The sequence below is a fragment of the Tupaia chinensis genome, unplaced genomic scaffold, assembly GCF_000334495.1.
Source record: "Tupaia chinensis unplaced genomic scaffold, TupChi_1.0 Scaffold000127_1, whole genome shotgun sequence".
NCBI classification, from domain to species: Eukaryota; Metazoa; Chordata; class Mammalia; order Scandentia; family Tupaiidae; genus Tupaia; species Tupaia belangeri.
Window position 1 is genome coordinate 1253996 of NW_006159595.1, and position 11904 is coordinate 1265899.

General features: G+C 40.2%; 1 protein-coding gene across 2 annotated transcripts in view; it reads right to left on the bottom strand.

Annotated features, from left to right (window-relative positions):
- Positions 1 to 1448: 1448 nt before the first annotated feature.
- The window catches only part of SLC7A11 (solute carrier family 7 member 11), a 91480-nt gene continuing 81024 nt past the window's right edge, over positions 1449 to 11904 (bottom strand). The window contains exons 12-13 of one of the 2 annotated variants that reach the window (XM_014586312.2): positions 11442 to 11619; positions 1449 to 1961 (exon numbers count right to left, since the gene is read on the bottom strand). In XM_014586312.2, the coding sequence (XP_014441798.1) occupies positions 1894 to 1961; positions 11442 to 11619 (246 nt within the window). In that variant the 3' untranslated portion in view covers positions 1449 to 1893. The remainder of the gene's footprint in view (positions 1962 to 11441; positions 11620 to 11904) is intronic. The other variant, XM_006144617.3, reaches the window with a different exon arrangement.

The window sequence follows — 11904 nt, forward strand, 5'->3', positions numbered from 1 at the left end:
TTAGAAACATCACTTGTAAATCTTACTCAGCAGCGACACATCTTCCTCAATTTTTATGTAAATATATATGCCTTTTCCTAATTGATCTGGACAGTTTTATCTGAAAAGATATTTTAACTGAATATAAAATGTGCAGAGGAAATGCACAAACTGTCAAAAGTCATCACCATGTAAAAATAACCACGAAATTTAAAAAATGCTTAGAAATGTTACATTTCATATAGATACGATCATGAGGGTAGGGCTAATATTTTGGACATTTTCGTTATTGGTGGTTCCTCTCATGTATTGTAATTTGAACACGTTACATGCATATATTTAAATATATTCATCAAGGGATAAACTGCTAGTGAAACAAGTGCCTGTTTCTAAATGGATTCACTGCCATACTGACTCTTGTTCAAAGCGTTACTCACCTTTCTTATCGAACAGGCTGATGTAAAAACAAAATGACACATAACTGTGAAACTTCCTGATAATGAGTGAAAAACTAATATAATACATTCTCAAGGATTTTCCTCAATATAACGCTTGGGTTTGTCTCATTCATAGCTCTTAGAAGTTCCTCTAGGAGGAATATATTCAAGAAAACTAGATATCTCTCCTGCTTTTGTTCAACATGCTCATGGAAGATGAATGCTATCTACACCGCTATTTAAGGAGAAGAATGCAATGTCAATGTTAAATCATTATTTTTCCTCTTTACCATAATAATGATGTCTCTTTTTTTTTTTTTTAGAATAAAAACTTTTTCACAGTATATACACTTACAGTATGTAAAGCTACATTTACAAAACCCCTGTCCACAGGAAACATCTCAATTTTCAATTTGAAGATTGAGACATTTAAAGGTTCTTAACCACAATACACGGTAGAGAGGGATCATGAAAGTAACTGTCCACCCCTTAGTCTTTCCTCCTAACCCTAACAGGCAGGGAGCAGAGACTCGAGAATCCATGAACTCATGGTACAATTGCGTGTTAGTTTCCTACAGAGTTATAGCTACATTTCTCAGAAATTAGTGTAAATATACTGAAAAATATGAATAGAAATAACTGATTCCTTTAGTCCATCACCAAAGCTGTCATTCTCTGGATTTTCAGCAAATACAATAAAGATCCATATTGTGGTTTTGGCTGCTGATTGCTGAGATTACGAATGCATGAATTCATAATTTATGACAATCTTCTTCTGGAACAACCTCCAGTATTATTTGTAATGTTCTGGTTATTTTGTCTACAAAGAGATAAAGGAGAGAAATTAAAAATGCATAGAAATCAGAAATGCATAGGAACAGCAAAATACAAATTATTTTGAGTTGAAAACTGAAAAAACACAACCGCCTGTTTCATAGAGCCCTTTCAAGAATTATTTACTTCATTAGAAAAGAATGCAATGTTAAAGTTTAAACATTATTTTTTCTCCTTTCCCTAAAAATGATGTCTCTTTTTTTTTTTTTTTTAGAATAAAAACTTTTTCACAGTATATACACTTACAGTATGTAAAGCTACATTTACAAAACCCCTGTCCACAGGAAACATCTCAATTTTCAATTTGAAGATTGAGACATTTAAAGGTTCTTAACCACAATACACGGTAGAGAGGGATCATGAAAGTAACTGTCCACCCCTTAGTCTTTCCTCCTAACCCTAACAGGCAGGGAGCAGAGACTCGAGAATCCATGAACTCATGGTACAATTGCGTGTTAGTTTCCTACAGAGTTATAGCTACATTTCTCAGAAATTAGTGTAAATATACTGAAAAATATGAATAGAAATAACTGATTCCTTTAGTCCATCACCAAAGCTGTCATTCTCTGGATTTTCAGCAAATACAATAAAGATCCATATTGTGGTTTTGGCTGCTGATTGCTGAGATTACGAATGCATGAATTCATAATTTATGACAATCTTCTTCTGGAACAACCTCCAGTATTATTTGTAATGTTCTGGTTATTTTGTCTACAAAGAGATAAAGGAGAGAAATTAAAAATGCATAGAAATCAGAAATGCATAGGAACAGCAAAATACAAATTATTTTGAGTTGAAAACTGAAAAAACACAACCGCCTGTTTCATAGAGCCCTTTCAAGAATTATTTACTTCATTAGAATTCTATCATGCTCAATTAATTTATTTGTCACTTCTGTAACTTCTCACGATGGCTTCTCAGCAAGAGTACATTAATATTTTGTATTCAGATAAGGACTTTTATTCATGAACCAGGAAGCTGAAAATATTTTGAGGCAATAGGACCAAGATAAAACTAAATGTTTAAAAAATACACTTTACATTCAGTTTAAAATTGGTTTGTTCTTTTTGCACCTGGGAGACCACAACCAGTCCTCAGAAGAGACAGGAGAAAAATCAGGATATAATTTCCAGTTTCTAATTTGTTGTGTATTATTGAGCACATCATCTTATTTCCTAGGGCCTCATTTGTCCCATTGGCAGAATCAGACTTGGATGAAAGTCAGTGGTTTTCAAAGTGTGGTCCCTGGCCTGGCAACATTAACATCACCTAAACTATTAGAACTGTATATTTGCAAGATCAATCCTAGACCTACTAGACTGGAAAATGAAGGTGGATCTAGCAGTCTGATTCGGATAGACCTTAAGACTTAAGAACCACTGGCTAGATAATTTTTTTTTTCAAGTTTAGTATTTATTTCTTCCACGAGTGAGAGACACAGAGAGAGAAAGACAGAGAGACAACATCCACAAATAGACTCTTGATGCCATGATCCACGCCTACTCTCAGACATCCAGACCATGGGCATTCCCAGGGGAGTCTTCGGATGTGAACCCAAAATCTTCCCACGTAGGTCAGCCTCACAGAGCATCATGCTTTATCCCTGCACCAAAGATATGGCCTTGGACTAGATGGTTTCTCTTTCTTTCTTTCTTTTCTTTTCTTTTCTTTTTTTTTTTTTTAAGAATTACTTATTTAATTTCATTTTTTCATTCATTTTATTTTTAATTTAACCAGAGGGCAGGATATAGACAATTCTATCTTTTTAAAAAGAAAATAATTAGTTTATATTTATTTTATTTGGATCAGAGAGGGACAAAGTGAGAGAGAGAAAGAGAGGAAGTGAGAAAGCAAGCCACCAGGTCCAGGACTCAAACTGTGGTTGGCCATGTGGGAGTGTAAAGTGCCCTAACCACCACACTGTCTATTGGCCCCAGTTTCTAAAGTCATTTTATCTGAGCAGTCTTAAAACTTTGTGACCCTGGGGACCAGCAAGTGGCGTGGTGGTTAAGGCACTGGACACTCCCACTTGGTCAACCAAGGTTTGAGTCCCAGACCTGAGGCTTGCTTTCTCACTTTCTTTCTCTCTCTCTCTCTCTCTGGTCAAATTAAAATAAATGAATGAATAAACAAAATAAAAAATTATTTTAAAAAACTAAAAGCCCTTGGGAACCAGCAGTTAGCGTAATGGCTATGTCGCTGGACTCCCATGTAGTCGACCGCAGTTCATGTCCAGGAGCCGGTGGCTTAAAACTCATGCCGGGCACGTGTGCGTGCGTGCCCAAGATCCTGAGAGGAGAATGGAGGAGAAGGGATTGTGGCGTGACCATCCCCCCTTGGGGGGTGATTTCTCGCTTTCTTCTCTCTGTCTCTCTCTGTCTGTCTGGCGAGCGCATGTGCCCTATGGCGAAAAAAACCTCTCCAAAAAAAAAAAAAATTAAAAGCCCTTAAAAAAAAACAAAACAACAACAACAAAAAACAACTTTGTGATCCTGGTTTCCAGAGAAACTACTGGAGTCATTAGAAAAGTCATGACGTATTTTTCTGATGACACAACAGTTCTTGTTTGCCTCCTATCTTTGTAATAATCAATCCTTAACACATTTTCTTCAGATTTCCACGGGTCCTGGGGCCAGCTAGAGCCCATGCTCAGATCCAGGCCTTCTCTCCTTCAGACATACATCCTCATGTATGATTTGTCACCTCAAATAGCCCTTTCCAGACAATGCAGGATGACAGTAAACTATTTTTTTAATTGCCTGCCTTATACTCATGTTTACTAAAGTTGTTTTTCTCAGCACACTAGTTTTTACCAACAGTAGCTGTAAAAGGCCCAGCATAGTGCTGGCAAGTGGTAAACTCCATGTGAATGTTTTCTAAACAAATTGTGCTTTGTCATAGCCCACGCTCTACACTGAGATGTAAACAGAACCTAAGGAAGCACTCAGGCCAATCAAAGTCAATATGGGAAAGGGGAACGGTAGAACGATCCTACAAAAACAGACTGGTGGGACAGTATTAATAATATTAATCAGTAGTAAGGAGACGTAGGTTTTATAGGCAGAAAAGGGGCGATGCAATCTGATAGCAGGTGCAAAGAAAGAAATGGTCTTTAGGCCTCTCTAGTGGGCAAATGAAGAATGGTGGGTTGGGGCCAGCAGGTGGTATAGTGCTTGGGGCACTGGACTCCCACATGACCGACCATGGTTCAAGTCTCAGACTTGGCAGCTTAAAACTCATACCAGGCATGGGTCTAGGCATGCCCAAAATCCTTAGAGGAGAATGGAGGAGAAGGAATTGCAGCATGGCGATGGCCATTCCCCCTCGGGGGGTGGGCGATTTCTGTCTCTCTGTCTGTCCAGTGAGTGCACACATGCACCCAATGGAAAAATATCTTAAAAAAAAAAAAAGAACAGAACAGAAGATTGAAGAGATCATTGCTCCTACCCCCCCACCCCCAGTTCTTTCTCCTTGGAGAGCTCCAGCTGCAGCCTCCTGAACTAGTCTCCAAAGACCTTTCCTACTCAGCACCTGCTCCTTTGCACCAAGCACCAAAGCTTTTTCAAAAGTGTTTTCTTCTCTTTTCCTTTCTTTTTCTTTCTCTTTTTTAATTTTTTTTTAAATTCTGGCCCCACCCCCCAACCCTTTGCTTTCTTGGACGTCTTGCTTCTGTATGTTCCAGATAAAGTGAGGGACAAGTTAGGTCCCTGCTTTCTTCATACGCCGGTCTCCTACTGGGAAGCTCAGTGTGGATCCTGTATTCACCAGCACGTGGAGTTAAAGAATCTCTCTCTGGTTCTGCACACCCAGTCCTTTCTCTTCCTCCGTGTTCAAGCAGCCCTGTGGACAATCTCCCTGTACTTCCTTATACTCTCTCTTGGGATCTCAAGATCTGAATAATTTTTGTTACAAGAGGTTTCCACACTGTAATAGATCTGATCATGAGCATCTGTTGGACTCACACCAGCTTTTCTTTCTAGGTTCTCTGTCAGCAGTGGGGTCAGACAGCTGCTCTAGAGAACGAAGGAAACTGCCAAGGTTTCCTGCTTGCTGGAAAAGGTGCAGAGCGTGTCACAACAAGGCTTCTGGCTTCGGAGATATTCAACCTTATGGTGCTCCTTTAAACCAAGGTGAGGCAATAGTCTGCATTTGGTGTTTTCAATAACTGCCAGCTATAAGATCAGCTAGCAATTAGAGTATTTTAGCTTTACCTTTCATGTTCGGTAGTTATTCTTTTTAAAAAATAATTATTTAATTTATCAATTTATTTATTTTAATTAGACCTGAGAGAGGCGGGGGGAGCGTAGTGAGAAAGCAAGCCACCAGGTCCAGGACTTGAATTGTGGTCAGCCATGTGGGAGTGTCCAGTGCCTTAACCACCACGCCACCTGCTGGTCCCAGTTCAGCAGTTATTCTTTATTTGGAGAGGTTTTTGCTATACGGCCCGTGCACTTGCGAGAAAGACAGAGAGACAGAGAGACAGAAAGTGAAAAATCACCCCCCAGGGGGGATGACCAAGCCGCAATCCCTTCTCCTTCATTCTCTTCTCAGGATCTTGGGCACGCACACACATGCACCCAGCATGAGTTTAAGCCATTGGGTCCGGGACTCGAACTGCTGTCAACTACATGGGAGTCCAGTGACATAGCCATTACGCTAACTGCTGGTCCCAGCAGTTATTCTTGAAACAAGTTGAAATGACAACTGACCTGGAAAGAACTGATTTACCCAGCCAGAGTTGGGATCAGCATGGGCATTACAGTCAAACTGGGGTAAGTTTGTGAAGTAGCACAAAGTCAGTCTTGCCCGGATGTCATCATAACAATCACAGTATGCAGTTTTCGCACAGACTTCCAAAGCGTTCCATGCGCATGATCTCATTCTATCCTACAGCAGAGACAGCGTGGGCCCCTATGCATTGAAGGCATGCTTAATTAATTTGAAAGGTTGCACTGCAGTCTTGGCAAAAAACAGTCTTGTCAAATGCATTCACCAGCTTTCTGTAACTTAAATGAAGTGATCTTGACTGAACACAGTACACACTATGTGCTTTCAAGACTCTGAAGTTGCAAAGTCACTGTCCACAAAGATGAATTACAGTCATTTTCCGAGTGGCACTCAGAGTGATTTCTTATCATCAAAGTTTTGTTTAAAGAAGGCTGTCCTTTATATCTCTCCCTGAACCAGCGGGGACCAACTTCCAGTCACCCCACTCACTCTCACCTTGACAGGGTTTGGCTGATAAATAGAGGCAGAAAACTAAAAGGGCTGCAGACCTTGGTCCTGTTTGGCAGGTCTTGATATTTCCCTATATTTGCATAGGTTGGTGGGGTAGCTGCCCCTTTTTCCTTGTGCAAGAACCTTGTGTTTCCATAAATAGATGAATAATATAAAGAACCAATGAGAAGAATTAACCACTCTGTCACAGATGGCCAGCAAAAAGCTTTCTGTGTATCTGACTATTCCCTTCAGAACATGTTTTCTTTTCACCCTAGCAGTGCGATCAAATGAAAAGTGGTTCAACACTGGCATCCTGTGGCCAGAGAAATTAATCAAATCTCTGAAAATCCTGGCTCCTTGAGTTCTGAGCATTCCCTTGCTGTCTGGACTAAGCAGCGTTTCACCATTTCCTGACTGCTGTTCAGTTATCTCTCATTTTTATAGGCACAGTCTAGGTAAGGTGTATTTTCAAAGCCTTGTGTTCACAAGGCTAACCTACTCATGTATATTAGAGTAAAAGTGGATGCTAATATAAAGGCTGACGAATGTAACCAGACAGGACAAGATGATATTAAACCACAAAAGCAACTGCTACAAGCAAAGCCCATCCTGACCCCCAAGTTGGTCCTGGATGGACGTAGACTGGGGAAAGCCTGGAATGGCAGTTCAGGAATCCATCGCGCTGCACGTCTGTGTGTGAGTATTTTGTTTTGGCCAAAGGCTAAGAAAATACTTGCTATTGTAGCAATAAATATTATGAATTTTCTTTATTTTACTACGAGAATGCTGCCTAAGAGGAAAATCAAACAAAATTACGGAGGATTGTTGCTTTTTGCTACTCACTTTCAAGGCGGCTATAAAGATAAAGACTTACAATGATTTCAGTTTAAAGGCAGAATTGCCATGCTCCCTGGTAAGACTTAATGGCATTTTAGAGAACCAAATAACCATTATGGGACTACTCCATTGCTGCTAGTTTCACAAATGGCTAACACTAAATTTGGAGGTTTTGAAGGTGTTCAAAACGTCATTAGAGACAGACAAATGACAACAACAACAACAACAACAACAAAAAACAATAAAAAAAAACCTCCCAAATATCAGAGTACTGAAAGACATCAAAGAAAGATCAAGCATAAAAACTGCTTATTGGTATGAACTGACAAAGATATGGTACAGAACACAGGCGTGTTTGCAAAAGAAAACCGTCATTGGGGTCAGTTAACTATAAACAGAAGCAACGCCTATGAAGTGGGGTAGAACAATACGTTTACTCTTCCTCACGCTTCCTCTTGTTCTAGCCCAGCTGTGGGACTACCATTTCTTTCCTCCTCAATTGTCTAGGTTTCCCTTGGAGCTCAGAGTCTTAACTGGCTCTAGGTAGGACTGGTGATAAACACCATCCTCACAGTGATAAGCACTAACCTACCCTAAAACATGATCATGAGAAAAACAACAACAATGGTAAATGTATTTTTTAAGAATTATTTTATTAAGCTTTATTTGTTCATTTATTTTAACCTGACCAGAGAGGGACAGAGCAAGAGAGAGAAAGGGAAAGTAAGAAAACAAGCCACCAGGTCTGGAACTTGAACCCCAACCAGTCATGTGGGAATCCAGTGCCCTTAACCGCAGCGCCACCTACTGGCCCCTAATGGTAAATATTAAAACATTTTTATTTTAATTCTTCATAAAAGGTTATTTAGTATCTACAACAGAGAAAACTTAACTAAAAATATTCTGCAAAAAAACTAATGTGGTATAAGAAGAAACAGAGATTAAAAATTCTGTTAACATAAACCAGTGTGCCTGGATAGGTCTTAAGGAACTGAATTTGTACAATAACACTTCTTTATGAAATTCCAGGTATAAATAGTAGTATAAGGTCTAAAGATAGTAAATACCAATTAGAAGCTAATAAAAAGTAGTGGCAAGGGATCAGCAGTTATCGTAATGGCTATGTCGCTGGACTCCCATGTAGTCTACTGTGGTTCGAGTCCCGGACCTGGTGGCTTAAACTCACACTGGGCATGTGTGCGTGCGTGCCCAAGATCCCGAGAGGAGAATGGAGGAGAAGGGATTGCGGTATGGCCATCCTCCCTGGGCGGTGATTTCTCACTCTCTGTCTCTCTGCTTCTGTCTTTCTGATGAGCGCACATGCCCTATAGTAAAAATAATAATAATAATAACCTCAAAAAAAAAAAACGTAGTGGAAAAATTCTGCTTTAGATGACTGGTTTCTAAATTAGTTTTACAGCACAGCACAGAGTCAGTGTATAAGTCAAGTCATTTATTTTTCTTTTGTTTTTAGTGACACTAACATTATTATTAATAATTTTACCAAAATGTCCTTTAACTTTTAACTGGAAGTTTAAAAATTATGGCAAAATAGATCATTAAAACAAAAAGAGAAGTACAAAAGTTATATTCTAAATTCACTAAACTTACCAGTAAGTACACACTGGCTGTATTTTTTTTTTTTTAATTTAAGGTTTTTGCCATAGGGCAAGTGAACTTGCAAGAGAAGGACAGAAAGAGACAAAGAGAAAGGACGTGAGAAATCACCCCCGAGGGGGCATGGCCATGCAGCAATCCCTTCTCCTCCATTCTCCTCCTGGAATTTTGGGCACACACACACACACACACACACACACACACACACGTGCCCAGACTGATTTCCAAGATGCCAGGTTGGAACTCGACTATGGTCAGCCATGTAGGAGTCCAGAGTCAACCACCACTTCACCTGCTCGCCCCATCTGACTGTATTCTTAACCGTTCTCTCTTTCTCTCTCTCTCTCTCTCTCTCTTATAGATAACCAATCTAAAAAGGAAATGGACTTCAAAGTCCAAAAGTTCAAATTTTAACTCTATGGTGTAAAATCTATACCAACAAAAGGAAATTACCCATCTCCCCAAGTCCAGGTTTCCTTATCAGAGTACAAGAATAACACTACTTCACACATCGATCTTGTTGAGTATTGAATGAGATAATAATATAGGAAAAAGGCCTTAAGACATCCCCTGACACAGAGACAGGCTTTCAACACAGGTTACTCATATACGCTCTTCTGACCTACTGATCAACTATATTTTAGCCTCCTCTTACTTAACTGGTCACCAAGTCTAGCTGGGTTTTCCTCTTCCATATCTTTCATTTTTCATTCAGAACCAGCTGGGACTGCCAGTGTCCAGACTCTTCCTAATTCTCATCAGGATTCCTGCAGTAACCACCAAACTGGACTTTCTATCTTCAGTCCCAAATCCGCTCTAATCCATCCTCACTGCCTCCAGGATGATTTTTTTCTAGAATATAAAACTGCCTGAGTTTAAATTCCAGCTCTCCTCTGTCACATCTGTATGAGAACATGTGACATAAATTTCCCTATGCCAAAATTCAAAATCTGTACATTGAGAATATTAATTTTCCTATTTCAGAAGGTTGCTATGGAATTAACTATGTATAAACACATAGAAGTCACACCAAAAAAACGGAAGTTTATATTCTTATCTCTATTGTTCTTGCTCTTACTGTGACCCTTCTGTGATTTGTCATCTCCATTAAAGTAATATTATAATCATCATATTGCAGACAGTTGTAGGCTTTGCCTAATTCCCCAACAAATCTCATACCACTCAAGGCAAAGGTTAGGATGTGGAATCACCAAACCGCCAGGACCAGCAAATGCCATAGCAGTTTAGTCACTGGACTCCCACATGGCCAACTACAGTTCAGGTCCTGGGCCTGGTGGCTTCAAAATCACACCAGATACCTATGCATGTATGCCCAAGATCCCAAGAGGAGAATGGAGGAGAGGGAATTGTGGTATAGACACCCTCCCCCCCCCAAGGAGTGATTTCTCACTTTCTGACACCCTCCCCCCCCAAGGAGTGATTTCTCACTTTCTCTCTCACTGTGTCTGTCTCTCTCTCTCTCCAGGGAATACACATGCCCAAATGCAAAATCCCCTGAAAAAAAGAAGAATTGTCAAACTGCCTTCAACCCAGAAGAAAGCTAATCAGGTTAGTAAGGGATTCAAAAGAACAATTAGGTTGTTTACATAACTGCTGATCAAATTCTATCTAAAAGAGTTATTCTCTTAAGAAGGGATTAGGGTTACCCAAACTGAATGATCTTGAAAAGATTCAGTGGCTGTAACTACATGTTCTTTCTGCTTTTTCTTCTTTCAGTTTCAATTAAAATGCACTATCAAGGCCAGCCAGTAGCATAGCAGTTAAGCACTGTGCAGAGAAAGCTGGATCCCACATAACTGCCCAGGGTTCAAGCCTCAGGCTAGGAAACTTGAAAAAACACACCAGGCATGCGTGCCCAGGACCCTCATGGGATGGAGAATAGAAGGAAAAAATAAATATGGCATTACCAAGCTCCACTGGGTTAAGGTGTGGTTTCTTTCCCTCTTTCTCTCCCTCATGTGTACACATATGTGCCCTGGCATAAATTTTTTTTAATATATTTATTAAAAAGAAAAAAAAAAAAGCAGCAATTTACTCAAACTAGTGAGCGAGCCAGATGGCATGGGAGTTAAGGTGACTGGATCTCACATGGCCAACTATACTGGAAGTCCTAGACCCCGTAGCTTAAAAATCACAGCAGACACGTGTGTGTGTGTATGCCCCAAATCCCGAGAGGAGCTGGAGGAGGAGGATTGTGGCATAGTCTGGTGGGGGCAGGGGGGTTGCTTTCTTACTTTCCTTCCTTCTTTGTCTCTGGCAAGCCTGTGCACCCCATAGCAAAAACAAAAAATGTACTCAAATTATTGGATTGTCAGAAAAGTCATGATGTATTTTTATGTTTTTCTATGCAAAAAAAAAATTATCATGATTTTTACAACCATCCAATAGCAATTATGCCACTTCTATGTTTTAATAATAAGATATAGATGTTATGTACATTTTGATGGGTTTTCTATGACACACTCACAAGGCCCTGAAATGGCTTAAAAGTCTTACCTGACACTCTTCTAAACCACTTGGGTTTCTTGTCCCATATAATGAAGAGATAGTAGGCAGGGACCCCAGTCAGCGTGATGACGAAACCAATCCCAGTACTGAATGGATCCGAGTACAGGGAGAGGGCAACCATGAAGAGGCACGTGAAGGAAAACAAAGCTGGGATGAACAGTGGGACCTGGAACACAGCACAGGAAAAAAATCACCTCAAACACAGTTCGAAACAGAAGGTAAGGGACCAGCAGTTAGCATAATGGCTATGTCGTTGGACTCCCACGTAGTCGACTGCAGTTCAAGTCCCGGACCCAGTGACTTAAACTCACGCTGGGCACATGTGCGTGCGTGCCCAAGATCCCGAGAAGACAATGGAGGAGAAGGGATTGCAGTGTGGCCATCCCCCCTCAGGGGTGATTTCTTGCTTTCTGTCTCTCTCTGTCTGTCTGGCAAGCACACACACCCTATA